Consider the following 17,099-nt stretch of genomic DNA (forward strand, 5'->3'; position numbering starts at 1 on the left):
ATGATATCTTGGAGACTGGTACATAACTATAGTTATTTATGCTACAGTATATTTTTCTAAGTCGGGAATACTCTGGTAAAGTTACTATTTGACCAGTTTAAACATACCAGACAGTTAGCAGAGTGATGCAGCGGTGTGCTGGGCCCTTAAACATACTAGCAAATAAAACAAGAGTAGAGGAGAAAAGACATGACAATGCAATTTTCTGGCCAACTCTTCAAGAAGAAGAAGGTGGCAACATCATTGCTTAGTGTACTTACTGCTTTACACTTATAAAGCACTCAATAGGTATTTGCTGAAAAACAAATGCAATTCTTGACAACTGCACGCACCCCAGATCAAAACAGGAATAGCTAATATATCAGTTTCATAAAAGGTATACATTTTATAATTTAACTTAAAAAGATATCCGAAACATTGTATATTATAAAAATCAAGAGGTCACATGTAAACTATCCCTAAAAAAGTGTTATTTCAAAATCATTAAGATCTAATTTGCATATACTTTCCAGACTTTGCTAAGTCTAAAGAAAACAAAAAAACAACTCACCTCCCATTTTTCAGAAGCACTATTTCCACGTTCACCCGTTCCAATGAGATACAATCTTCCAGTTCCATCTGACAAGGTAACCCAAGTAGAAGATGTGAAATGGATGGATGCGCAAAGGCGATCGTCATATGCTATCAAATCTGTAGGAAGTCGAAACACCTCTCGTGGTTTTCCTAAGGCAGTGTCCTAAAAAGAAGCCAAACATTATAAATGAATCCCTCCCTCTCCGTGACCCATACACACACAGAATAAATATCTTCAGTGCACTGGTTACGCTCCTCTTCAAGAGTATGTGCCTAATTCCCCTGCCTTTCAGTGTGAGCTGTCCCACTGACTCACTTCTAAGAAATAAAAGTGACGGTATGTGACTTCTCGGACTCGGTCATAAAAGACTTTACATCTTTCTCTTGGAGTGCACATGGCAGACACACATGAGGAGGAAGTGAGGGCTCCTGACAAAAACCAGCACCCTGTGAGTGAATCATTTTGGGAGTGTACACTTTAGCCCTAGTAAAGCCTTCAGATCACTGCAGTCTTGGCTGACACCTTGGCTACATTCTCTTGAGAAACCCTGGAACAGAACCACCCAGCTAAGCCACTCTGATTTCTCACTGAAACTGTGAGATGACAAACATTTGTTTCAAGTCACTAAGCTCTGAAGTAAGTTGTTACATAGCAATATGGCAGATAACTAATACAATGCAGTAATCTAGTCTTCATTCTTCTGAAGTTTAAAATTAATGATCAGTATTTTTAACTAATTGGAAATACTGCATCATATTCTAAACGCCTACATGGACATTCCTGTGGTATGAAAATGCTGTATTATGCTAATAACAACTTGGGTTTTTGTTGACACATTTTTATTGTATATATGTCCTTACAATATAAAGTTATAAGATATGGATTACACATCATTAAAATGTTTTACAAGAAAACATATAAAAAGGGCTACAACTGAGAAAATAAACTTCCTCTCATACACCAAACTGTATTCAATTCAATTAATTTTTTAAAAATTTATTCATTTGATTTATTTTATTTTCGGCTGCGTTGGGTCTTCGTTGCTGCACACAGGCTTTCTCTAGCTGCGGTGAGCGGGAGCCACTTTTTGTTGCGGTGGCTTCTCTTGTTGTGGAGCACGGGCTCTAGGTGCACAGGCTTCAGTAGTTGTGGCTCTCGGGTTCTAGAGCGCAGGCTCAATAGTTGTGGTGCACGAGCTTAGTTGCTCTGCAGCATGTGGGATCTTCCCGCACCAGGGCTCGAACCCGTGTCCCCTGCGTTGGCAGGCAGATTCTTAACCACTACGCCACCAGGGAAGCCCTCAACTTTTTACTGTTGTTTTAGTTTTTAGTTAGCAGGTTTTCCTGCAGTACAAAAATAATCCTTGACTCATGTATATCATTCCCTGCTCCTAGAACTGTTTAGATCAATATATGTACATATTAAAAAAATTTAAGTAAACTGTGTCCTTATTAGCCTCAAGTTTTTTAGTGACCCACTGTTTCTTTCTAAAGCATGCAATTTTCTTTAAAACAGCAACTTTCCTTCTTTTTGTACTCATATTTTACTGATTTATATAATATTGCATTAAATAATGAAAATGCAACAACAAACACAGCTGGCATAAAGTTTTTAGAATGACAAAATCTGGGTATTAGTGATGTAAAGCTCAACTAACAGAAACAGAATTGTAACAGCATAGTACTGAGTAGCCTACTGGCAATAAACATTAAGCTTACCATGGTCTTCAGTCAGTATGTTATTCAAAGAGAAAAGAGAATATCAGTTAATCCAGTTAGTTAAGTGAAGGCAAGTAAGAGAAATTTTACTGCAGGCTGATGTCTACGTAGGCATTTAGAACATGATGCGGTATTTCCAATTATTGTGAAGGAAATGGACTAGTCAACAAATGATAGTGGAACACTAGGGATCTTTAGGAAAAAAATTACACAAAAATATTCCTTACTCCAGATAGATTAATAAAATAAATGTCTTAAGGGAAAAGTAAAATAACTGTGTTAGAAGATTAATAATGTTTTAATAATCTCAAGGTGGAGAAAGCCTTCCTATGTAAATAAAAGACATGTAGGAGGTAGGGAGAGAAATACTTGCCACAAATATAAAGCAGTACTAATATCTATAACATACAAAGTACCCTTAAAACTCAACAAGAAAGACAAGGTTATTAAAAATATTTTAATGGGAAAAGAATACGAACAGGAAAACTATGGTTTAAAAAAAACGAGCAAAATGCTCAAACTCACTAGTAAAAAAAAATATGATTAAAATAATAAGATATCTCTATTAGCCAGAAAAAAAAAAAAATTCAGACTGTTAATGTCTATTCTTGGCTAAGGTGCCCTGCTGGTGGGAATAGAAATAAGTATAGGCTTTCAGCAATGATTATAAATCAAATTTTATGATGCATTATATACCATTTAATGTAATTCCACTTCTAGGAATTTATAAGAATACTTGCACATGTACACTAAGATCCATATAACGAGAATGTTTATTTTAATAATGAAAATGAAAAACTGTGTCAATAAAAACTAAGATGCAACCTAGCTGTTTATCAAGAGTAAGTAAGAAAATAGCAGCCCTTGACATCCCAGTGCTAGCCTGGTAGTATCAGCTAGGCCTTGGTTTTGCTATGAGCTGGTGACACTAACAGCTATGTTCTCCTGATGAACATAAACAATTCCACAGAACATCATCATCAGACAAGGCCACTGTGTGACCTGTCACCGTAACAGAACAAGACAAAAACAGCATCACCCTGTAATGGCATCTGAACACAGATAAAACAGGAACATTGTCAAAGCTACAAACAGGACCCTAATCCATGTCAATATTACTAACCACAGCTTGAGCCTTGGCCCAGTCTTCTTCCCTCCTTCTGGATAAGACTTATTAAGATATCCATCATGGAATTATCCAGTTTCCTAACAGTATCCAATCCAGAGCAAAGCCCCAGTTTCTTAAATCCTCCCCCAAAATCATCTAATATAAGCTCAATCCTACAATAAGTCCTTTCTAACATCTTCTGAGATACCCTATGGTTCCTCATGGTATGCATTCTCCTCTGCTGCAAAAAGTAATGAATCCAATGTGTTCAACTATAGATGTGTACCTGGCATCCTTGTCTGGAAAGCACTGGCAGAGGAATGGTTAACTGTGGAATAATCATCCTTTGGAATACCAAATAACTGTTAAATATACTGAAGTAGATTTACAATACATCAAAAAGATCACCAAGATAATAACTGGGAAAAAAGATGCAGAATATGTATAAATCCATGTGTGTTGAAACAAACATTGTGATATGACAGCACAGAGTAAGCTGTAGACAGACACGTGCTATTCTGTTAATAGTGTATACTATTAGGAAAATGAGATCAAAGTGCAACTGGTGGTAAGGGAGATTGGGGGTAAAGAAGAACTTTCCATTACTGCTTCAAAAACATTGCTTGACTTTTTTTTTTTTTCATATTGAGTAATTTACGTGTGTTATACATAATTAAAGGATGTGAATAAGATAAAATAAAATGCAACTTCTTCCTCAGAATAGTTGTTTCAAAGTAAAAGTTTCTAGTGGTCTCCTCCACTACATGCTCTTCACTATGTCTAATCTAGGGAAGCATTATTAGGAAGCCACTATAAATTACAGAGGTGGTTTTAAGCCATCTTCTTTTAAATACAAGGTTCCACATAAATGAGATTGCTAGGCATCTAATTATCAGATAAATGAGTGCAATATCTAGTAGAATGATTAAGATATTCAAGTTTATAAATGTGAAGCCAATTAATTAAATTAAAATGCAAAAGAAAACATACAGTATCTCAAAGTTATATGATAGTTTATGTGAAAGAACCTAAATGTTCCTGATTTTTGAAACCTAATTCTCAAAGAGTACATTTTAATTTTAAATGGACTGTACCAATAAAATATTTTCTTGTGTAAATTAGAGTACTAAATTATTTCTGAATAACCTTCAATAACAGTTTTACAGTGTCCTAATAATAAAGCTTTATGTAATTAGCATCTATAATGCCCTGGTCCCACCCAATCATTTTCTTCCTCCAGTCAAAAAAAAAATTAACGTAACTATGTTCAAAGCTGTTGAAAATCATTCTAACATTTCACAGGTGAATTGCAAAAAAATTAAAATTTCATTGATAAATGGAGCACTTATTGAATGACTACAATGTACAGTATTGTATTAAATAAGTGCTTTGACTTTTTGCCATCTCATTTAATTATTTCCAAACCCTATGAAGTTGAAATTATTATCCCACTTTAAGAAGATAAAGAACTCTGTTCAAAAAGATTAAATAATTTGCCTGGAATTCCACTGCTAGAAAATGGCAGGGCCAATATTCAAATCTTGGTTGACCACACTCCAAAAGTTGGTCTTTCCTGTATTCCACACTTTCTTGAGAAGAAAACACTTCTCAAGTTCTTCTAAACAAATGATACCCCAGAACTCAATGCAACTTACAGAATAACTCCCCACCCCACCAAAAAAAAAAAAACCCTAATATGAACGAAACTACCATATTCAGTTTTTCTTTCAGGCTAATATATTACACACTATTTTAATTAGATTCCTGAGTCAACAAAACATAATACAAAAATCTCAATGTCCACATATTGTATATAAATGACACTCAACAGTAAATAAGTACTGTTTTCATAAACTGTACATATTTATGAAAACATCTCAAAACCATTTGGGGATCTCTTAGTTACAGCTACAAGGAGACAAGCTCTGAACTAACAAAGCATTTTTCTAATACATGTACATTTACAGAAAACACTACTCAAGTTTAAAAAACTGGTCAAGCTAAATTAAATAAGGATGCCATTTACTAGTATTATTAGACATGGACATTTAAAAATTTGCCCTTTTAAAAGGGAGTGATCTTTTTCTGGAGAAAGGCTCTTATCATTAATAACTATTAACTTTATTCGGAAGAAAAAAAAGTCTTCCTTTTTCCTTCTTCTGCCCCCACCCTTTTTTTTTTTTTTTTCTTTGCTAAAGCTTTAAGGAAAGGTGTTTTAAATTAATTGCAATTTGACTGAGTAACGTCTTTATGTACCACAAAGCTTTCAATAATGCATTAAGCACACACAGTTCCAAGAACTTACTCCACTCGTTTTTCTTTAACCAGGTAAATTACTGGCTCCCTATTAATAAATTCAGCTGTAGAAAATAAGCTAGATTCAGGTCTAGATAAGAACATACTGGCATACAACTGAGCTGGACTAACAAGCAACCTCACAAATGCATGCTTCAAATGGAATCCAGTAACTCTCCTCTCGATCTTTACATGCAACTTAAAGAGGCACCACAAGATGACGCTCTTCTTTAGTAGCAAAAACAGTTTTTCAGATAAACGGAAAAATAAATTAGGACAGAATTAATCCCCTAAATATTAAGAAACAGAACACATTACTTTAAAATAAGCCCTAATATCATAATAAAATGACAAAATAATAAAGAACCAAATTTTAAAACACAATTTTTTTTCTTTCCTAAGGAGTTTTCTACTTCCTAACTGTACTTCCTCCCAACTGACATTTCTCTAAAATTAACAATTGTAAACCACAAGTTAGACTGACTTAGAAGTATAATGCCTCTATAAACCTGTGTGTTGAACTGCTGCCACCTGCTGGCTCCTGATAAAATCTAACGGTCAAGCAACTTGCGGATTTCCTTTCTTGGGCCCTATAGCCTTCATCTTGACCACAGTAGTGTTTGGTCCAGATTAGCATGGATGGTCATTTTTGTAAATCAGCCACAAGAAAAGAACCTCTCTGGGATTTGTGCACGTGTGCCTTTGACTCAAAAAAAAAAAAATCAGACAATAAAATGTATATTAGAACTGTTTTCTGCTTTAAAAAAAGTCAATGAGTATCTAGCAGCCAATACTCTCCACCTGCCCCCAACACAGTTCAAAGAGCAAGTCAATTTCCTTTGTTGCTGATCAGAAAAATAATAACAGATTATTCCAATCTGAAACTATTCCAGTTCCAGAAAGCTCTCCAATTCAAGGAAGCCAGCAAAACTTTAATCAAAATCTGACAGATACCAACAAAATCAAAATCAAAAACCAATATAACTTGTGAAAACAAATACAAATATTACAAACGACAGCAAATAGAAACCAATAATGTATCAAAAGAATAACACACTCTAACCAAAAATAATTTATTCCAGGAACTTAAGGAATTATAAAATTAAGGAATGTTATTTTATTTTTTTTATTTTATTATTTTTTTTAATGCGTTTTAGTGACATAGGAATTATAGCAGAAATCTTTTTTTTTTTTTTTAAAGAATGGGGGATTCTTTTTGATTGTTTTTTTTTTTTTTTATGGCTGTGTTGGGTCTTCGTTTCTGTGCGAGGGCTTTCTCTAGCTGCAGCAAGTGGGGGCCACTCTTCATTGTGGTGCGCGGGCCTCTCACTATCGTGGCCTCTCCCGTTGCGGAGCACAGGCTCCAGATGCGCAGGCTCAGTAATCGTGGCTCACAGGCTTAGTTGCTCCGTGGCATGTGGGATCTTCCCAGACCAGGGCTCGAACCCATGTCCCCTGCATTGGCAGGCAGACTCTCAACCACTGCGCCACCAGGGAAGCCCCAAGGAATTTTAAAACTACAATATATCAATTTAATTCACTACACTGATAAATTAATAAAAGGCACACAATCATTAACAATAGGTGGGTTCTGAAAAGGCATGCAATAAAATTCAGCAGGCATAAAAAAAACGTTAAATAGAAACAGAAACTCAAAGAAGCAACTTTAGAACAATAAAAGCTATTTATCTAAAACTGACAATAAGTATTCTCTTAAGTAAATTTAAAAGCCATTACAATTAAAATCAAAAGCTAAACAGGGATACTTGCAGTCCACATTATTATTCAACATTGTCTCAGAGGTTCTATCTACATCAATAAGACAAAAATGAAATGACACAGGAATGTTATTTCTACTTTCATAAATACTGGAAAAGAAGAGATAAAACCATTTCCTTTTGCTAAGGATGGAACTGTCTATGTACATTGAAAACCTAAATGGGAGTATGTAAAAATTACTGAATTGTCAAATAAGGTGACTGCTTATATAACAAATAGTCTTTATCAATAAGCATCTAGGAAAGAAAACAGAAAAAACTATATTCTACTAATGAGAGGCAGAAACCATAAAATATTCAAGAATAAACTTAATAAGCATAAGATTAAGGGAAAACTATAAAAATCTTACTTAAGGACATAAAAGAAGATCTAAATAAATGAAAGGATATACCATGTTCTTGCGTAAAAAAAAAAAAAAGCCAATCCTCCCCAACAAAAAAAACTACCCACTCTAGCCCAAAACTGGAGATTTCTCTAATAAAAGTTTTAACTAGACTGACTCTGGCCATCAGGCCTAGCTAAGTACAGGGGTAAAGAACACCACTGAAAGAAAACAGAGGAATCAGCAAATCCCCACATATTAAAAGATAAGACTACAAACTCTTTTCTTTCCTTTGGATCCCAGAAAGCCACAATCAGGGCTTAATACTTCTCAGACAAGAAACCAGAGGACTCCTCTCTGAGGTCACCTGCCAGCCCAGGAGATATAACATACAAAAACTAACATTCAGGTCAGGGGATTCTCACTCAAACATACAGTTGTCACTTAACAGTTGGGGAAAAAAACAAAAAAGGTATATATAGGTATACAGTAGGTCTTTTCGATAGAGGATCTAATAAACTATTTTTAGAGTGTGTATTATGTCCTTTCGGCTAAATAATTCAAGGACTTTGTAATCCAATTGCTAAAAAGAGAATACATATGAAGTGCTAAAAGAATTCATGGATGAGAATGACAACTGAGAACTAGGAAAGAATGCACCTTGTAGAAACGTTCCCAGAAGTCATGCATTCTAAATTATGGTTTCCTTATTGCTTTCTAAGAGGAAAAAAAAAAAAAAATTTTGAATTTTACCAGGAAACTAAACAAATTTAAATGTACACTATATTTAGGAAGGTGTACCTTGCTTTGAGCATGTACAAACATACAAAAGAGGTTGTTATTTCAATGTCAAGTTCAAATTGGGGAAGAGAGGGAAGGAAGCTGTTCATATTCTACTGTAAATTAACAAACTGGAAGAGACTTTACTTTGTATACTGCAGCATTCCCACTGCCTACAATAATGCATAACGTAGAGCAGGTATTCAACAAACATTTTGAATGTCGAATGAATAGTATTAAATTAGACTACGTGACTGAGTTACGCTCCATAAGTCAATATTCTTAAAGAATATCCATATTTTAGATTTGTCTTTCTAAACAAAACATAACAGAATCTTAAAAAAAAAGTAAAAGCCCTTAAATTTTAAAAGACACAATAAAATGCTAACTATGCATATGCAGAGTATGGATGTGTATGATCATGTATGGGCAATATAGCACACATGTATGTCTATAGGGCATCTGGCTGTGTGCATACACTATCCAGTATATAGTGTATATAGAGTGTATGTGTATATAGTGTCTTTAATGAATCAATAGACAGGCAAAGAGAGACTCAACCAAATAAGGAATTATAACAAATTATTCTAAGGTGTCCACAGAAGCTAGACAATAGGACAGGAAAAGGAATCAGAGACATATTAGTCTTTGCTCTGATTCATGTCAAGTAAGCTATCAAATAAAATTATTTTGAGATAGCCTCACCCACCAGAGGGCAGACAGCAGAAGCAAGAAGAACTATAATCCTGCAGCCTGTGGAACAAAAACCACATTCACAGAAAGATGGACAAGATGAAAAGGCAGAGGGCTATGTACCAGATGAAGGAACAAGATAAAACCCCAGAAAAACAACTAAATGCAGTGGCGATAGGTAACCTTCAAGAAAAAGAATTCAGAATAATGATAGTGAAGATGATCCAGGACCTCGGAAAAGGAATGGAGGCAAAGATCGAGAACATGCAAGAAATGTTTAACAAAGACCTAGAAGAATTAAAGAACAAACAAACAGAGATGAACAATACAATAACTGAAATGAAAAACTACACTAGAAGGAATCAATAGCAGAGTAACTGAGGCAGAAGAACGGATAAGTGACCCGGAAGACAGAATGGTGGAATTCACTGCTGCGGAACAGAACAAAGAAAAAAGAATGAAAAGAAATGAGGACAGCCTAAGAGACCTCTGGGACAACATTAAACGCAACAACATTCACATTATAGGGGACCCAGAAGGAGAAGAAAGAGAGAAAGGACCAGAGAAAATATATGAAGAGATTATAGTCGAAAACTTCCCAAACATGGGAAAGGAAATAGCCACCCAAGTCCAGGAAGCGCAGAGAGTCCCATACAGGATAAACCCAAGGAGAAACACACCAAGACACATAGTAATCAAATTGGCAAAAATCAAAGACAAAGAAAAATTATTGAAAGCAGCAAGGGAAAAACGACAAATAACATACAAGGGAACTCCCATAAGGTTAACAGCTGATTTCTCAGCAGAGACTCTACAAGCCAGAAGGGAGTGGCATGATATACTTAAAGTGATGAAAGGGAAGAACCTACAACCAAGATTACTCTAGCCAGCAAGGATCTCATGCAGATTCGATGGAGATATCAAAAGCTTTACAGACAAGCAAAAGCTACGAGAATTCAGCACCACCAAACCAGCTCTACAACAAATGCTAAAGGAACTTCTCTAAGTGGGAAACACAAGAGAAGAAAAGGACCTACAAAAACAAACCCAAAACGATTAAGAAAATGGTCAGAGGAACATACATATCGATAATTAACTTAAATGTGAATGGATTAAATGCTCCAACCAAAAGACACAGGCTTGCTGAATGGATAAAAAAAAAAAGACGCATATATATGCTGTCTACAAGAGATCCACTTCAGACCTAGGGACACATACAGACTGAAAGTGAGGGGATGGAAAAAGATATTCCATGCAAATGGAAATCAAAAGAAAGCTGGAGTAGCTATACTCATATCAGATAAAATAGACTTTAAAATAAAGAATGTTACAAGAGACAAGGAAGGACACTACATAATGATCAAGGGATCAATCCAAGAAGAAGATGTAACAATTATAAATATATATGCACCCAACATAGGAGCACCTCAATACATAAGGCAACTGCTAACAGCTATAAAAGAGGAAATCAACAGTAACACAAGAATAGTGGGGGACTTCAACACCTCACTTACACCAATGGACAGATCATCCAAAATGAAAATAAATAAGGAAACAGAAGCTTTAAATGACACAATAGACCACATAGATTTAATTGATATTTATAGGACATTCCATCCAAAAACATCAGATTACACTTTCTTCTCAAGTGCGCACGGAACATTCTCCAGGATAGATCACATCTTGGGTCACAAATCAAGCCTCAGTAAATTTAAGAAAATTGAAATCATATCAAGCATCTTTTCTGACCACAACACTATGAGATTAGAAATGAATTACAGGGAAAAAAAGGTAGAAAACACATAGACATGGAGGCTAAACAATACGTTACTAAATAACCAAGAGATGACTGAAGAAATCAAAGAGGAAATCAAAAAATACCTAGAGACAAATGACAAGGAAAACACGATAATCCAAAACCTATGGGATGCAGCAAAAGCAGTTCTAAGAGGGAAGTTTATAGCTATACAAGTCTACCTCAAGAAACAAGAAAAATCTCAGATAAACAATCTAACCTTACACCTAAAGGAACTAGAGAAAGAAGAACAAACAAAACCCAAAGTTAGCAGAAGGAAAGAAATCATAAAGATCAGAGCAGAAATAAATGAAATAGAAACAAAGAACACAATAGCAAAGATCAATAAAACTAAAAGCTGTTTCTTTGAGAAGATAAACAAAATTGATAAACCATTAGCCAGACTCATCAAGAAAAAGAGGGAGAGGACTCAAATCAATAAGATTAGAAATGAAAAAGGAGAAGTTACAACAGACACCGCAAAAATACAAAGCATCCTAAGAGACTACTACAAGCAACTCTATGCCAATAAAATGGACAACCTGGAAGAAATGGACAAATTCTTAGAAATATATAACCTTCCAAGACTGAACCAGGAAGAAACAGAAAATATGAACAGACCAATCACAAGTAATGAAGTTGAAACTGTGATTAAAAATCTTCCAACAAACAAAAGTCCAGGACCAGATGGCTTCATAGGTGAATTCTATCAGACATTTAGAGAAGAGCTAACACCCATCCTTCTAAAACTCTTCCCAAAAATTGCAGAGGAAGGAACACTCCCAAACTCATTCTATGAGGCCACCATCACCCTGATACCAAAACCAGACAAAGATACTACAAAAAAAGAAAATTACAGACCAATATCACTGATGAATATAGATGCAAAAATCCTCAACAAAATACTAGCAAACAGAATCCAACAACACATTAAAAGGATCATACACCACGATCAAGTGGGATTTATCCCAGGGATGCAAGGATTCTTCAATATACCCAAATCAATCAATGTGATACACCATAATAACAAATTGAAGAATAAAAACCATATGATCATCTCAATAGATGCAGAAAAAGCTTTTGACAAAATTCAACACCCATTTATGATAAAAACTCTCCAGAAAGTGGGCATAGAGGGAACCTACCTCAACATAATAAAGGCCATATACGACAAACCCACAGCAAACATCATTCTCAATGGTGAAAAACTGAAAGCATTTCCTCTAAGATCAGGAACAAGACAAGGATGTCCACTCTCACCACTATTATTCAACATAGTTCTGGAAGTCCTAGCCATGGCAATCAGAGAAGAAAAAGAAATAAAAGGAATAAAATTGGAAAAGAAGAAGTAAAACTGTCACTGTTTGCAGATGACATGATACTACATATAGAGAATCCTAAAGATGCCACCAGAAAACTACTAGAGCTAATTAATGAATATGGTAAAGTTGCAGGATACAAAATACAAAATACAGAAATCTCTTGCATTCCTATACACTAATGATGAAAAATCTGAAAGAGAAATTAAGGAAACACTCCCATTTACCATTGCAACAAAAAGAATAAAATGCCTAGGAATAAACCTACCTAGGGAGACAGAAGACCTCTATGCAGAAAATTAAAAGACACTGATGAAAGAAATTAAAGATGATACCAACAGAAGGAGAGATATACCATGTTCTTGAATTGGAAGAATCAATACTGTGAAAATGACTATATTATCCAAAGCAATCTACAGATTCAATGCAATCCCTATCAAATTACCAATGGCATTTTTTACGGAACTAGAACAAAAAATCTTAAAATTTGTACGGAGACACAAAAAACCCTTAACAGCCAAAGCAGTCTTGAGGGAAAAAAACGGGACTGGAGGAATCAGACTCCCTGACTTCAGACTATACTACAAAGCTACAGTAATCAAGATAATATGGTACTGGCACAAAAACAGAAACATAGATCAATGGAACAAGATAGAAAGCCCAGAGATAAACCCACGCACCTATGGTCAACTAATCTATGACAAAGGAGGCAAGGATATACAAGGGAGAAAAGACAGTCTCTTCAATAAGTGGTGCTGGGGGGCTTCCCTGGTGGCGCAGTGGTTGAGAATCTGCCTGCTAATGCAGGGGACATGGGTTCGAGCCCTGGTCTGGGAAGATCCCACATGCCACGGAGCAACTAGGCCCGTGAGCCATAACTACTGAGCCTGCGCGTCTGGAGCCTGTGCTCCGCAACAAGAGAGGCCGCGATAGTGAGAGGCCCGTGCACCGCGATGAAGAGTGGCCCCCGCTTGCCAGAACTAGAGAAAGCCCTTGCACAGAAACGAAGACCCAACACGGACAAAAATTAATTAATTAATTAATTAATTAAAAAAAAAAAGAAGAACCTCTGCTTTGCTGCAGCTGTGAGGAAGAGGGAATATTTAAAAAAAATAAAATAAAATAAGTGGTGCTGGGAAAACTGGACAGCTACATGTAAAAGAATGAAATTAGGACACTCCCTAACACCGTACACAAAAATAAACTCAAAATCGATCAGAGACCTAAATGTAAGACCAGACACTATAAAACTCTTAGAGGAAAACATAGGAAGAACACTCTATGACATAAGTCACAGCAAGATCTTTTTTGATCCACCTCTTAGAGTAATGGAAATAAAAACAAAAATAAACAAATGGGACCTAATGAAACTTAAAAGCTTTTACACAGCAAAGGAAACCATAAACAAGACGAAAAGACAACCCTCAGAATGGGAGAAAATATTTGCAAACGAATCAACGGACAAAGGATTAATCTACAAAATATATAAACAGCTCATGCAGCTCAATATTAAAGAAACAAACAACCCAATCCAAAAATGGGCAGAAGACCTAAATAGACATTTCTCCAAAGAAGACATACAGATGGCCAAGAAGCACATGAAAAGCTGCTCAACATCACTAATTATTAGAGAAATGCAAATCAAAACTACAATGAGGTATCACCTCACACCAGTTAGAATGGGCATCATCAGAAAATCTACAAACAACAAATGCTGGAGAGGGTGTGGAGAAAAGGGAACCCTCTTGCACTGTTGGTGGGAATGTAAATTGATACAGCCACTATGGAGAACAATATGGAGGTTCCTTACAAAACTAAAAATAGAATTACCATATGACCCAGCAATCCCACTACTGGGCATATACCCAGAGAAAACCGTAATTCAAAAAGACACATGCACCCGAATGTTCATTGCAGCACTATTTACAATAGCCAGGTCATGGAAGCAACCTAAATGCCCATCAGCAGACGAATGGATAAAGAAGTTGTGGTACATGTATACAATGGAATATTACTCAGCCATAAAAAGGAACAAAATTGGGTCCTTTGTTGAGACGTGGATGGATCTAGAGACTGTCATACAGAGTGAAGCAAGTCAGAAAGAGAAAAACAAATATCGTACAGTAATGCATGTATATGGAACCTAGAAAAATGGTACAGATGAACTGGTTTGCAGGGCAGAAGTTGAGACACAGGTGTAGAGAACAAACGTATGGACACCAAGGGGAGAAAGCCGTGGGGGGGTGGGCGTGGGGGTGTGATGAATTGGGCGATTGGGACTGACATCTATACACTGATGTGTATAAAACTGATGAGTAATAAGAACCTGCAGTATAAAAAAATAAATAAAATAAAATTCAAAAATTAAAAAAAAAGAGCTGTAAATAGTCTCCTCAAAAAAATAAATAAATAAAATAAAATAAATTATTTTATTTCCTATGGAAACTTTGCAATAGAAGAAAAATATACTGACCAGTCCACACTGCTTATCTACAGTATTTCAAATGCAGTCATGAACTTTAATTCTAGATTTTCAATCTTTTGATTTAAGTTGGAATTAGTACCCCAAATCATGATATCAATGAGTGAACTGATAAAACCAAGCTTCTGGCTCTAAAATGTGACCTTATCCACATCCCTCTCCTAGCCATGCATCGTAGTAAACTATTTCCTCTTCATACTACTTCTGCATCTTATCCTTACTTCCGCTGTGACGTTATCAATTTATTTGTGTGTGTGGCTACAAAGCATGCAGCAGTATTCAATAAATGTTTGTTGAAGAAAAATAAATCTTTCTTATTCAGTAAAATTATCTCAACAAACCAGACTCATACTTGTACCTGAAGAATAAAAAGATCCTATCAAGAATGTAAAGCCAACTCCAAAGAGTAAGAACAAGCTTTAAACAACTGTTATCCATTGTATAAACATACTGATTAAGCCTTCTGCTGGCTGCTAGGATTACAGAAATATAAGAAAGACCCACAGCCTAGACCAAGTGTTGGCAAACTATAGCCCATAAGCCAAATTAGCCTGTTGTTTTTGTAAATAAAGTTTTATTGGAACACAGCCACACTCATTGTTTACATATTGTGAATTGCTGTTTTCACATTACTACAGCAAAACTGAGCACCTGTGACATAAGACTGTCTGGTCCATAAACCCTATAACATTTATTATCTGGCCCCGTGCAGAAGAAGTTTGCCAACCCCTGGCCTAGCAGAAATTCAAAGTCCATGCAGATCTGAGAGCCAATGGTTTGACTATCCCTGGGGGAACAAAGGGAGGACATCAGGGCAAGCTTCCTAGATGAAATGGTTAGCTGAAACTCAAGTGAAGACTGGGAAGCAGCCTCACACACAAGTAAGAGAGAATGTTTCAGGTAGAGTAAATTATGTGGGAAAAGGGCTGGAGGGAAAAGGATACAGGGCATGTTTCAGTAACTACAAGAGTTTAGTACTGTTAGAATGTAGTGTACAAAGTGGTGAAAGACAAGCCTGGAGAAAAGGGCATTATAAGCTGCATTTGCCAAGGTGAGGAGTTTGTATTTTTTAAACAAATATATCACTTTATGCTTATACTTGCCAGGAAAATCAAAATCAAACAAACACACACACACAAAAAACCCCACCTTTGGAAGAATATACAAGAAACTAACAAAAAGAAGTTACGGAGGGGGGCTTCCCTGGTGGCGCAGTGGTTAAGAATCCGCCTGCCAATGCAGGGGACACAGGTTCGAGCCCTGGTCCGGGAAGATCCCACATGCCGCGGAGCAACTAAGCCCGTGCACCACAACTACTGAGCCTGCGCTCTAGAGCCCGTGAGCCACAAATACTGAGCCCGCATGCCACAACTACTGAAGCCCACGTGCCTAGAGCCCATGCTCCGCAATAAGAGAAGCCACCACAACGAGAAGCCCATGCACCGCAACGAAGAGTAACCCCCACTCGCCGCAACTAGAGAAAGCCCATACACAGCAATGAAAACCCAATGCAGCCAAAAATAAATAAATAAATTTATTTAAAAAAAAAAAAAAAAGAAGTTATGGAGGGAAAAGGGGTACTGAACACAGGACAGATAAAACTGGGATCAGAGAGACTTTACTAAATACCTTTTTAAGTTTCTTGTTTTTTAAATCACATGAATGCATTACCTATTCTAAAATTACATATTAAAAAGTGTGGATTTTGTCATAAAGGAAATATTTAAGGAATTTAAATGAGAAGTGATAAGATTAAACAAGCAAACTGTATAGATTATTCTGTAGATGCAACACAAAGAAAAGCTGGAAGGAGCAGAGAGTAGTCAGGAAGCTATTGACAGACCACTGATTACTTAAAGCAAATACATTAACGACGTACTGTGGAGCTTACAACATACGAAGAAGTATAAAATGTATGACAATAGCCAGAGGATGGAAAAGGAAGTAAAAGGAATTATAATATCATAAGATTTTTACATTTTTTAAAAGTGGAATAACATTAATTAGAGGCAAAGTAGGATAAACTAAGGATGAGTACTACAATCTCTACATTAACCATTAAAAATAATAACAATACAAACAGGTTTAAATAAAAAGCCAAAGGAGAAAATTAAGTGGAATTTTAAGAAAAAAATTTTTAAAAAGAAAAACTGTGATGAATTAAAAAAACAGGTAGGAAGAGACACAAAGGAACAAAGAGCAGATGGGACAAAATGGAAAGAATTAGCAAACGG

General features: G+C 35.9%; 2 protein-coding genes across 3 annotated transcripts in view; one reads left to right on the forward strand and one right to left on the reverse strand.

The window, feature by feature from the left end:
• The window catches only part of ENY2 (ENY2 transcription and export complex 2 subunit), a 137,099-nt gene that overhangs the window by 96,605 nt on the left and 23,395 nt on the right, over positions 1-17,099 (forward strand). The gene's annotated exons all lie outside the window — the stretch shown is intronic.
• Positions 1-17,099, reverse strand: part of NUDCD1 (NudC domain containing 1) — an 89,893-nt gene that overhangs the window by 59,974 nt on the left and 12,820 nt on the right. For both annotated transcript variants that reach the window (XM_068526014.1, XM_068526013.1), the window contains exon 3: positions 551-736. In XM_068526014.1, coding sequence (XP_068382115.1) covers positions 551-736 — 186 coding nt within the window. The remainder of the gene's footprint in view (positions 1-550; positions 737-17,099) is intronic.

Source organism: Eschrichtius robustus, chromosome 17, assembly GCF_028021215.1.
Source record: "Eschrichtius robustus isolate mEscRob2 chromosome 17, mEscRob2.pri, whole genome shotgun sequence".
In the NCBI taxonomy this organism is placed as follows: Eukaryota; Metazoa; Chordata; class Mammalia; order Artiodactyla; family Eschrichtiidae; genus Eschrichtius; species Eschrichtius robustus.